The following is an 11,430-nucleotide window of genomic DNA, read 5'->3' on the forward strand; positions in this document are numbered from 1 at the left end:
AAAAGGTATGAGGTAAAATAAGAAAATAATTAACACGAGCATTTATTACAATAAAATTTCTAATAAAATTGGGCCAGAGTATTCTGTGTACATGACCACACCTCCCTCGTGGTCTCTCACTGAACAGCAAACAACTTTGCTATGACCACCCTGAGTTTTTTTTTTATCGAGAAATAAGAATGTTACCATCCACATGTTTCACACTATGACCCTTCATATATAAATTCATTTTGCTCCTTACATTACTTTTTATATGCATTTAGCCCTCCTTTGATACTCTTGAATACAGTACGCCTTGGGCCGATATATTAGTGCCCCATCACCCCTCACTCTCACATATCACGCTCGCCATGTTCTCATGACACATCCATATATCAATGTATCCCCTCCCCCTGCATAGTGGTGGAGTTAGCATTCGAGCAAGACCCGTGCCAAAAACTAAGCTTTTATGTCTACCGTAGAGTGTATCCCATGCCAACGCATAAAAATAAGGCTCAACCGAAGAAATATGATATAATTTAAATATGAATTGATAATAAAATGCACCAATAAATGGTTTGATACATACGAAAGGAAAGTTAATGGCTATAAGGTGTTGAGAATATAGGAAATGGCCTTAAAACATGTTGATTGTTGGTGATGTCCTATCTGTCGATACGAGGAGCAACACTAGTGTGACCAACCGGTCGGAAAAGCCACACCACTTCGATAAGTAGCGTGCATGTCTAGCATCGACGGGGGTGCCATGGAGCCAAATACACATTAGATGTAGGCCGCGTGTGTGAATTGTCATGGTTCTATGGCACAACGAGCATGCCAACAGATGGATCGTTCGAGCGTCCGATCCAGTAATTTGGCCGACCAACTCGCTCGTCGGCCCGACTGCTTGCTCCTATATGGGCTAGAGTTAGCATGCTGAGTTTGGACTAGGTAAAGGACAGAGTGCTCACATAGTTTGAGGGTCTGGTAGCTTATTAATTAACATCGTAACGGCCTGGTTAGTATTTCACGCAAGATGCTAAGTCAAGTGTCTAGTAAGAGAACTTCCCGATGCCCGGACCGTGGCCCTGGGTGCCTAGGGCCCATCTTCGCCCCGCCCTAACATATCATACTCTACCAAAGGGGAAAGGCTTCTTTGAAACCTCATGTGCGTGCCGCGTATGCCAACTATGGCCCGACTCAAATAACATGCTCGTCATTTTCGACCCATATAAACCCTCACCCTCCCCCCTCCCCTCCACACACACACCGTGCGCGCCATTTCCCGCCAAATATCAACACTTCCCTTCCACTCACGTATCATTGTTCCAAAGAAAGGCACATACGAGCGTTCCAACAAAAGGGGTAAGGCCTTTCTGAAACCGCCCGCACGTGCATCATTCGCATATACATCAACCCCTAGCCCTTCGCTGCTCGTACGTCAATCCTACTCCTTCCCCATGCACGTAACGTGCTCGTCATTTCCCGCCCATATATCAACATCTTCCCTCCCCTCACATATCAATGTTCGTACGAAAGGGGCAAGTTACGTATGAAACCGCTTGCATGTACGCCTATACATCAAACCCCGCTCCAATATCATGTGCTCATAGTTTCCCGCTCGTATATCAACCCCTTCCTCCCTGCTTATATATCATGCTCGCCATTTCCCGCCCATATATCAACATTTCCCCTCCCCTCGCACATTATGTTCCGGCAAAGGGGTAAGGCGTCTCTGTCTCATGCATATATATGCATATACATCAGCCCCATGCTCAAATATGATGCTCGTCGTTTCCCACCCAATATATACATCATCCCCCCCTCCCAATCACATGGCATGTTCACCATTTTCACCATGGATGCAAAACGCCCCCTGCCCTTGGACAGGACTGCCCTAGAATGAGGACCAAACTGCCACATCTTTTTTTCAGGGAGGACCAAACTGCCACATCCCAGCTCTCGGCAAGCTTCACTGGAAGTGGAAATCCTCAGAACTCTAGGTCACTCTCCGCGAAACCACCAGCATTTCCTCCTATAAAATCCCCCCGAAGACCCCATCCCTCGAACAGTGTGTTCACAGGAACAACAACAGCAATTCGGTCCAGAAATAGCAAGTTCCTAACGAGCCCTCTGTGCCTAGCCCCCACCAGTTTGAACCACCCTCCCCTCCGCCTCCCCGTTTCGCTGTCGTCCACCGCCAGCCAGGTCACAAGGCCGGCCATGAGCAGCTCGCGCTCTCCGGCGGCCGTGGTGGACGAGGGTAATGCCAAGACGGCGGCGAGGGAGTGGGTCGGGTGGAAAGAGGAGGTCGTGCCGGGGAACGGCGACGGCGAGGAGCGCAAGGTGTGCTACTACCTCCTCTGCGCGCCGCCCCAGGACGGCGGTAAGAGCGAGAGGGATCTGGCGGTCGTGGGTAAGTACTGGGGAGGCCCTGGGAACATAGCCTACTCGGCGGACTTGCAGTTCCTGCTGTCCCTCGACAAGGCTCTGGACTCCGAGTCGGCGTCCGATAGGGTGGAGACGCTGGCGTTGGAGATCACCGAGCTCCGGTGGAAGTCCAGGAGGGAGGTCATGGACTGGCTCACCTCGCTCGTCTCAGGTAGTACCCCAGCCCTGCGTACGTTCCATGCCCTAGTGGTGAATTTTTTTCTGGTAGTTTTAGTACTATATATGATTAAGCTAACGGATCAGGCCGCTGGGATTTTCACCATGCATCTCCGGGGATCGATCTGAATGTTTGGTTAGTATTTTGTAGGGGTTTATGTCTTGAGCACGGCAAGATCCGATCTTCTTTTTTCTTGTGTTTCTAATGTTTGGATCTGAATGTTTGGGAGCTTTTCAGCGTTAATACACACGCTTCTCCTAGCTACGTCCAGCCAACTCAGTTTCTTGTCATGGTTTTTGTTCGGTGCCAACCAGGGGATTCGGTACAAGGGGATGATATCCACAAGACCATCTTGCATGCAGTGCTATCCTTCTATCCCCTTCCTTTATTAGCACTAATCTTTGGGATGTATTTTGTCTAATATAATAGATCTACTCCTTGTTGTCAAGACGATGACAACTTATTGTTCGATATCTTTTGTCTAATCTTATAGATCTGTTCCTTTTCTCATGCATCGCCATATATATGCTCTATCTTGGATTGTTTTCTGCAGATGTATATGTTTAGTTTTGCTAGATCTGGTTTATGCGTTTCTTTCCTTCTGTGTTTGGTTAACTTTTTATTTAGATTAGTGTTTGGTTAACTTATGTGCTTCCTCTTGTGTTGATCTTGTGAGGAAATCGACTAACTTGCCTTCCATTGTTGTCGTTTTTGTAGATCCTCCATATGGAGCCTTTGGATTGACTTATCCCGACCACCATGATGGTGGTAGCCATGCATCTAAGGTAGGTGCATACGATATCGCACGCCGTCTTCCTGAGAAATGCTTCCTCTCAACGAAATTAATGTCCTGATGTTCATTCAGGATACCCCCTCAACACTAATTCGTGCTGGGGAGAGCAAAGAAAGGTTCACATGGATATGCCAATTGCCCCATCTTGATCGACGTCGCAAGCATTACAAATCCTTCTGCCTCAAGGGAATGAAAATTTCGGTACGTGTTCATCGATGCGCCCCCTGTTTTCTTGTTTTGTTTTCACATACGGACGGATCTATATATACCATGGTTTACATCTATATACGTGTGTGTGTTTGTAGGTTCATGATTTTGTGTACATCAAGAGTGGAGGGAGAGAGTGCCATGTTGGCTATCTGGAAGACATGTACGAAGATGGCAGCGGGAAGAACATGGTGCTGGCACGATGGTTCGAGAAACCCGACGATGAGCACGGTGCTGTAGTGCCCCCCGATCTTTATCGCAGGGAGATCTTCTTTAGCTATGGGTTGCAAGATCTGAAGGCTGAGTTTGTGGAGGGGCGGGCCGCGGTCTTGAATCCACAGCACTTTGACATGTTCAAGAAAATAAGTGCAGGGCGCAGCAGCTGGCAGCCCCATGTATGCCGTCGGCAGATCGACGATCACACCGTCGAGCCCTTTGACATCACACAGCTGCAAGGATATGTCAACCAGGAGATAGTAAAGGCAATTGTTGCCGCATCGTCCTCGTCGACGGTGGTGCATGCCAAGTCGCCCAATAATAACAAAGGTAAAGCTCCCATTACTGGTCCGGCCGCCGAGAACCATGCTGGTTCTTCCAGTGCTGTTACCGGTGACAAGACCACGCAGAAGCAGAAGCAGAAGCCACCTAATAACAAGGATAAAACTGTCATTATTACTGGTCACGGTTCTTCCAGCACTGTTATCATCGGTGACAAAACCATGGAGAAGCAGAAGCAGAAGCTTACTCCAATATGCAGCCCAACTCCTTCCACTTCCAGCACTGTTATCATCGCTGACAAAACCATGGAGAAGCAGAAGGCGATGCCCCCTCCATGCAGCGCAACTCCACAGTGCGTCACCAATGGCCAGGCCGTCGTCGAAAGCAGTGTCGTTCCCCGCAACGCGGTGAACTGTCTGACGGCCGGGCAGAATCAGCAGCCCCCGAGTGGCAGTGGCAGTGGTAGTGGTACTGGTAATGCAGCATGCAATGATGCGTCAACCATGGTGAACCCCGAGAAGCTGTTCCGGCCGGGCTGCCGTCTTGAAGCCCTGTGCCAAGACAGCAGCGTGAGGGGCTGTTGGTACAAGTGCGTGGTGCTCAAGTGGAGGGAGGCGGATGAGTCGGTCAGGGTGCGGTACCAAGACCTTCCGAATGCCGAGGGCAAGGGACAGCTCAGGGTTGGTCGTCGTTCCCGATTCTTCTTTCTCTGGTGGCTTGCATTGCATGTATCCATTCCATGGTATGGATTACGTTTACAGGAGAAGAATCTAATAGCCGGGGTCTGGTTTTTTTGTTTTGCATGCAGGAATGGCTGAAAGTGACGAGAACCGCTGAGCCTGACCACCTGGGCATACGCCTTACCAAAAGGCCCATGCTCCGCCCACAGCTCCCAACACGCTACAGGAAGATCGAGTCTCCGGTGGCCGTCGGTGTCGTCGTCGATGCGCGGATGCACGGCGGATGGTGGGAGGGGATCGTGCTGCAGCAGGAGACCGCTGGCCACGTCAAGGTTTATCTCCAAGGTGAACAACTGGCTTGCCTACTCTCTCAAGTCTCACCTAGCTATAGCCTATAGCAGTAGCTAGCCTTTGAGCTCTCTTGCAATAGTGCCTAGCTAGAACAATTTGCTGGAGCTCTTCCTGATGTACGCACGCTTGCCGAAATTTGCAGGGGAGGGGAGGCTTGTGGAGCTCGAAGTGGAGTCCCTGCGGAAGTCGTTTGAGTGGCGCGACGAGCAATGGATGCCTCTGGATGCAAGGAAAGACGTCGCAGCCAGGATAAACCTTGTGCTGAAGAAGAAGGGCGTCCAGCACTCTGCGATGAAGAAGGCCGGTGGGAGCTCATCCAAACAGAAGGCTCAGGCTCAGAAGAAGGGCGAGCAGTCCAGCCAGAAGGCGGCGGCCGCAGCAGCCGCAGCCGCAGCCGCAGCGCCAAGCCTAGCAGCACTGTCACTGCTTCAGGTGCAACCTCTGGTGGAAGGAGACGATGGATATGCAAACTCTGTCCCTCCACGGAAGAGGTTCCTGGCCCAGGGCTACTCCTTCGAGGAAAAGAGACTGGAGGCGCAGGCCAAAAAGAGCAAGGGTCCTGCTGATGAAGCCGCAGAGGAGGGAGATGGCAATGGCATGTCCCGTGGCGGCAGCTCGTCTGATGCCAAGCGGTGCCGGGTTGATCTTACAAGCTCTGACGGCCTGAATGGCGCTGAACGCAAGAGCAAGGCCAGGAAATCTTCTGGAGCAAAGAAAATGGTGTCTTCTTCACAGGGCAGCACCCAGGGAGGCGCCGCCGGTGGCTCTGGCTCCAGCGGAGGCGCTGCGTCGGTGAATCCGGTGCCTATGGAAGAGATACGCGTGGCCAATGGAGAGGCTCCTGTCCAATCGCCGGTGACGATCGACCTCACCATGTATGACTGAAGCCGGGAGCAGGATGTGATCAAGGCTGGCCTCAACTTTCCATTCATGAACCGTCGTTTTTCGAACATTTCCGTGCATTCTCATATCGATGCGTGTGCTTTTTATTACCATTCTAGACAGAGAGTTTCTTGTGCTTTCTGAACTTCAAATAAAAGGAGACATTCGTTGTATGTTTTGCTCCTCATGTTTGGTGTCTGTCTACTTTGTCAGAGATTCCTGTTGTTTTTCAACTCCAAATTTGTTTTTGTTTTTTTCAACTCCAAATTTGTTTTTGTTTTTTCTTTCTTCCTGGAATACACCAAGCGGTGTATCATCATGCAGTCAAAGGAGAAGGCCAGGCAGGTTGTTGGCTTGGTGGTTCAGCCCCCCAAACTGGCCCAGGAATCTGATCCTGCCCAAGCATGCTTCAGGTTGTGAGCAGTTCTCACTGTCCGGGCACCAGATTCTGGTGTCACTTCACTGGATCGCTGCTTTTCTCACTGTATGATCTCCTGGTGAAACTGGCAGGGTCAAACTCGCCGGCTGCATAGTCTGGTGGCCTGCAACTTTCCACCATCATCAGCGCATGATGATTCTCGCTTCCATTTGTAAAGATGAGCTCTAGATGCTAAGCGCACACAAGACTTGCAGAGTCAAGATTGATGCTATGGAAAACTAGAAAAGTTCGAATATGTTCACACAGATTTTACGAGATAATCTAGGTTGTTCTCTCTGACAAATCTACCCGTGATCTTCGTTTTTTGGCCATGGTTTCTCCAGTTTTTCATCTCTTTTTTAAACAAACACTGGTAAGTTACTTTCCCTGCATATGGGTCTGAGGCGTAACGGCGAACTGTCAAGTACAAGCTAGAGCCTGAAGGAATATATATCCACAAGCCTACAGGTAGGTTAGTATCTCGTATGCAGATCTTTTTGCCTCTCCAAAATTATAAAATAGATATCCAGAGCATGTTTGCAGGTCCTACCGGCAACTTATAAAGATCCGAAGAACAGATAGCAAAGGAACAATCCGGGAAGCAGAATCGGATTCCGACAGCACACGTCGAGCCCACGAGCGAACCAAGAAACCGGTGGCCATAAAAGGAGGCTCTTAAGCAGCTCTAATTCCCCCACTTTCTGCACCCAAGGTTCCTTGCTTTCCTCGCAGCTTTCGCCCTCCAGAACCCGAAGCTTTCTCCGGTCAGTCGCCCCCGCCGCCGAGGAAGAGCGACCTCGTCGTCTTCATGGACTACAGGGTATGTCACATGAGCAGCTTGTGCAGCCTGGGAGGGCAGCGGCAGCAGCAAGCACTGATGCGGTGTCTCTCTCTTAATCTTACTCTGTGTCTCCTGTGCTCAGCAGCAGTTCTACTGCATGACCCTGAGGATGAGCATAGACTGCAACGGGTGCTACCAGAAGATCAGGAGGGCGCTGCTCCAGATGCAAGGTACGTACGCACGCTCTCTTTCAACGTTGCTGTGTGTCTTTCTCCGTGTTACCTGAACCGAAATTAGCAGAGCTGGAGAGCCACCTGATCGACCGGAAGCACGGCCGGGTGAGCGTCTGGGGCGCCTTCAGCCCGCAGGACGTGGCCATCAAGATCAGGAAGCGGACCAACCGGCGCGTCGAGATACTGGAGCTCAGGGAGGCCGCAGGGCCAGGGGCCGGCGACGAGCAGGGCGGCGGCGGCGGCGGGGGGCAGATGCCCTGAAGCCCACCTTGTATGGCCCGTGCCGGCACTCGGAGGCTGCTCCCGTTGGCTTCTGTACCTGAAACTTTTCACAGGATTTACCCCCTTCTTGTGTGCGAGCTTATAAATCATCATTTTGATCTGTACTCCTCGTGACTTGTTTGAGTGAACTTCACCACTTGGTTATTTCACCAGCTTAACCTTGACTTTTGCTAACTAGCATCATCCAAGCTACAAACAATCTTTTTTTGTTAGGTTGACAATATTCTGAATGTAAAAGATCTTTTGAATTATTATTAACACCCCAAAGAGTGTAGATTTATTCATGGTTTGATGAATCAGGGTATCTACATCCAAAGAAGAAGAGTATACAGAATTATCTGTGGCTATTCTACATTTTTAACACCTTCGCGAATTCTCCATAACATTATTCGTATCATGTTCCAATTGGAACCAGATAAATCACGGACACGCTTCCGAGGAACTTCTCTTTTACAGTGTTAAGCTCTCAGGGTCCTCGACAATCTTTGCAAATGTTTGCAGAAATGCTGCCAAGTCAGCGCCATAGATAATCCTGTGATCAGCAGTGACATTGACCTGAAAAGGATATGAGCAACTTAATTAGGATCATGAGCTGCACTTCAATGGAGTTGTGTTACTTCCAAAAGTGCGCTGTTGCAACTTAAGGATTAAAGATCTAACGACTGCATGGTATACAATCATAAGAGAAATTCAGCATAAACACATCATTTGAAGGTTAGCACTTAGAATGTACAGTCTGGAAAGAATCAGGAGACAAACAATATCTATTGATAACTGCCACAAATCATATTTAGTGATATGATATCATACTAAAATTAAAATAGTGATGTAACAAACTAAAACACGCTTGCAGTTATAGAACCAAACCAAACTTAACCAAATTGTTTGAGAAACTAGCTCAGGTAAAAAGAACGTCCTGCAACCATACTTAGCTGTAGCATGCACCTGAAATTAGTCTACATCACTACGGACCTCTTATTGCATGCGTATCATGCTTGCAAATTATATGATTATAGCCTCAGAAGGGCCTACACAAATTATATATGATAATATACTTCCGCAACATGTGCTAGGGGTTCACACGCATTAATATCTGTTGAATGTGTACAGATATATTACTAAACAGTCAGCTTTGATATATACAAATTACACACCAAAAAGCAAACTAACCAGCATTTCGTTCTTGATACTGAAGAAACCATCCTTGTCAGCAATAACAGTAGGTCTGGATGCTCCAACAGCCATGATAGCCCCCTGCATCAAGCAATTTACATACAGTGGTTCTTAATTGTTAGTTCTTCTTATGTTGCACAGATGCAATTCTATTTGCATTTCATACTCACTGAGCAGAGGTCAGGAAAATAACTCACCTGACCAGGTGGAAGGATTGCATCAAATCTATCCACCCCAAACATACCAAGATTGGACAGCGAAAATGTCCCTATACATCAGCATATCTACATGTAAGCACAGTTCCAGTGAAAACTAAATGTCAAAACTTGACACATGTTCCCTACCTGAGTTGTATTCATTTGGTTGGAGCTGCTTCATACGTGTCTTCTTGAGCAGGGCTCTCCATTTTTGCGCGAGCAGATATATATCCAACTGCCATGATAATTTTCATTTTTGAGGTTTTTAGTTGACGTACTGACATGCTAAATGTTGCGTTTCTTAGTAGAAAAGACAGATACTGCAATAAGCATATACCTTATCTACATCCTCCAACACGGGCGTAAGAAGGCCACCCTCAATGGCAACCGCCACCGCGACGTTGATACTATTGTTGTAACTGAAGCTCTTTCCATCCCTGCAGCTGGCATTCACAACTGGGTGCTGAGCGAGTGCCATGCCTGCTGCTTTCACCAGCAACAATGTTTTTGTAACCCCTTTCAACTTAACCTGCACAATCCATTTTCGTTTAATCAAACTGTCACTACACACATGAAAACCTGAGCACTATCTCAAGAATCCAGCTATGCAATTCAATATTTTGTCCAAGATTCATCGCAACGATACCTTCTCATAGAGTGCATCGAGCTTATCGGTCTTGATGGCATACCCAACTCGGAACGTTGGCACTGACAAGCTCTCCACCATGTTCCTGCTCACCGCCGATTGCATCGATGTGAATGGCACCACAGTCGCACCGGGCACCGGAGGAAGCACTGCCGGTTGTCTGACTGCACCTACTGATGGTGTGCCAGCCGGGGGCGCAGGGGGAGCCGCAGGGGGTGGAGGTGGAGCGGCCTTTGGCTTTGGCTGGATGCCAGCGGCTGCCTCAACGTCAGCCGCCGTGATGCGGCCGTTTGGCCCGGTGCCGACAACATTGGAGATGTCCACTCCGTGCTGCTTCGCGAGCTTCTTGGCATGAGGCGTAGCGATGCCATTCGTGGGCGCGGTCACTGGTGCCGGAGCAGGAGCGATGGTAGGTGGAGCCGTGGCGGCAGCATGGGGAGGAGGGGTCTCTTCGCCCTGGGCCTTGGATAGGGACTGGGCACGCGCCTGCGCGAGGGCGACATCCTCCTCGGACTCGGCGAGGAGGGCGATGGGGGCGCCGACGGGGGCGGTCCCACCGGCCGGGACGAGGACGGCGGCGATGATGCCGTCGTGGAAGGTCTCCACATCCATGTCGGCCTTGTCGGACTCGACGACCACCACGGGGTCGCCCTTGGAGACGCGGTCTCCCTCGGCGGTCGTCCAGGAGACGATCCTGCCCTCCGTCATCGTCGAGCTCAGCGCAGGCATGAAGATCTCGCGCACCTTCGCCCGCACCACCGCCATACGCCGCCGGCGAGGGGTCTGAACGGAATCCGCACGGCCTGCGCGCCGCGGCACGGTGTAGATGGAGAGAGAAGCCAGCGACGCCATGGCCCGCGGGTGGGAGTCACTCACCGATGTCAGCTCGTCGTGGCAAATTTTGGAATGAGGAGGAGCTTGCCGCAGCAGCGACGCTGTGGGACGGGGCGAGGAGGGCTCGGGCCGGGAAAAAATGCGGCGGAATCCGGCGAGCGAGCGCGGCGGCGGCGGCGGTGGCGTGAGGGGGGAGGAGGTGTTGTCATTCGGTGAAGGCAACCGCCAACCAACCAGACGGTGCGACTGTGCCAGTTAGTTCCGAAATACGTGGGCTATCTAATTGCCGTCCGATCGTGATCTCCCGGTCAGGACCGCGACAAGTGGCAGGCCTTTCCGCAATACGTGGGCTCTCCTGGTGCCGTCAGATCATGATCTCCCGGTCCAGACGGGGACCGTGGCAGATAGAACTTTGCTAGGCTAATTGTGCGATGGATCTTCCACGGCTAAAAGAAAAGAAAAGAAAAAGGATCATCTAGGTTTTCGCTTAAGGCCATCGGTTTCTACACTAAATAGAAGAGTGTTAGAGCAAGTATAATAAGGTGACATAAGCAGGTTATAAGGATTAAAATATTATATTCTTCCTTAGTTGGAGGAGAGAGGGGAGAAGAGAGAAGAGAAACGGGCTCTTCGTGAGTAGCCAGCTGCAACACGAGACCCAAGACACTTTGTGAGATTGTAAGGTGGGTCAACTACTACTAAAATAGTACACATCTAAAATTTACTATTGTATATGCCGGCTATTAGATTGACTCTATATGACATGGCAACTCCTTATAGCCGATTGTTGGTTGTATTATTAACCATGCTCTTATGCGTCGATCAACCGATCTAATTGCCTTAAGAGCATGGTTAATAGTACAGCGAG

At 49.9% G+C, this 11,430-nt stretch overlaps 3 protein-coding genes across 4 annotated transcripts; 2 read left to right on the forward strand and 1 right to left on the reverse strand.

Moving 5' to 3' along the window:
- The first annotated feature begins 2,040 nt into the window (after positions 1-2,040).
- LOC123395409 lies at positions 2,041-6,171 on the forward strand. The gene is made up of 6 exons (XM_045090397.1): positions 2,041-2,581; positions 3,305-3,372; positions 3,453-3,581; positions 3,686-4,765; positions 4,894-5,110; positions 5,259-6,171. The coding sequence occupies exons 1-6, from the start codon at positions 2,203-2,205 to the stop codon at positions 5,999-6,001; spliced, it is 2,616 nt and encodes an 871-aa protein (XP_044946332.1). The 5' UTR covers positions 2,041-2,202; the 3' UTR covers positions 6,002-6,171.
- Positions 6,172-6,871: 700 nt separating this feature from the next.
- On the forward strand, positions 6,872-7,870 carry LOC123397800 (heavy metal-associated isoprenylated plant protein 26). Of its 2 annotated transcripts, none has more exons than XM_045092331.1 (3): positions 6,872-7,236; positions 7,340-7,427; positions 7,498-7,870. In XM_045092331.1, exons 1-3 carry the CDS (start codon positions 7,225-7,227, stop codon positions 7,689-7,691), a joined length of 294 nt encoding a protein of 97 aa, XP_044948266.1. In that variant the 5' UTR covers positions 6,872-7,224; the 3' UTR covers positions 7,692-7,870. The 2 variants fall into 2 exon arrangements, with proteins under 2 accessions (XP_044948266.1, XP_044948267.1); XM_045092332.1 differs by having other exon boundaries at positions 6,892-7,236; positions 7,343-7,427.
- A 68-nt stretch (positions 7,871-7,938) lies between these two features.
- On the reverse strand, positions 7,939-10,810 carry LOC123397799 (dihydrolipoyllysine-residue acetyltransferase component 4 of pyruvate dehydrogenase complex, chloroplastic). The gene is made up of 6 exons (XM_045092330.1): positions 9,729-10,810; positions 9,420-9,611; positions 9,230-9,317; positions 9,083-9,153; positions 8,883-8,966; positions 7,939-8,267 (listed from the first exon to the last, which is right to left on the reverse strand). The coding sequence occupies exons 1-6, from the start codon at positions 10,578-10,580 to the stop codon at positions 8,163-8,165; spliced, it is 1,392 nt and encodes a 463-aa protein (XP_044948265.1). The 5' UTR covers positions 10,581-10,810; the 3' UTR covers positions 7,939-8,162.
- Between the last annotated feature and the right edge of the window lie 620 nt (positions 10,811-11,430).

This window comes from Hordeum vulgare, chromosome 5H (assembly GCF_904849725.1).
Source record: "Hordeum vulgare subsp. vulgare chromosome 5H, MorexV3_pseudomolecules_assembly, whole genome shotgun sequence".
Taxonomy (NCBI): domain Eukaryota; kingdom Viridiplantae; phylum Streptophyta; class Magnoliopsida; order Poales; family Poaceae; genus Hordeum; species Hordeum vulgare.

Bases quoted from the DNA above. Each gene is read 5' to 3' on its own strand.
- LOC123397799 (XM_045092330.1), bottom strand. From the start codon at position 10,580: ATGGCGTCGCTGGCTTCTCTCTCCATCTACACCGTGCCGCGGCGCGCA. The intron at 8,967-9,082 runs GTGAGTTATTTT...TGCTTGATGCAG, and splicing joins CAATCCTTCCACCTGGTCAG to GGGGCTATCATGGCTGTTGG. The intron at 8,268-8,882 runs GTTAGTTTGCTT...TATCCTTTTCAG, and splicing joins GTATCAAGAACGAAATGCTG to GTCAATGTCACTGCTGATCA.
- LOC123397800 (XM_045092331.1), top strand. The intron at 7,428-7,497 runs GTACGTACGCAC...CGAAATTAGCAG, and splicing joins GGCGCTGCTCCAGATGCAAG to AGCTGGAGAGCCACCTGATC.
- LOC123395409 (XM_045090397.1), top strand. From the start codon at position 2,203: ATGAGCAGCTCGCGCTCTCCGGCGGCCGTGGTGGACGAGGGTAATGCC. The intron at 2,582-3,304 runs GTAGTACCCCAG...TCGTTTTTGTAG, and splicing joins GCTCACCTCGCTCGTCTCAG to ATCCTCCATATGGAGCCTTT. The intron at 3,582-3,685 runs GTACGTGTTCAT...GTGTGTTTGTAG, and splicing joins TCAAGGGAATGAAAATTTCG to GTTCATGATTTTGTGTACAT.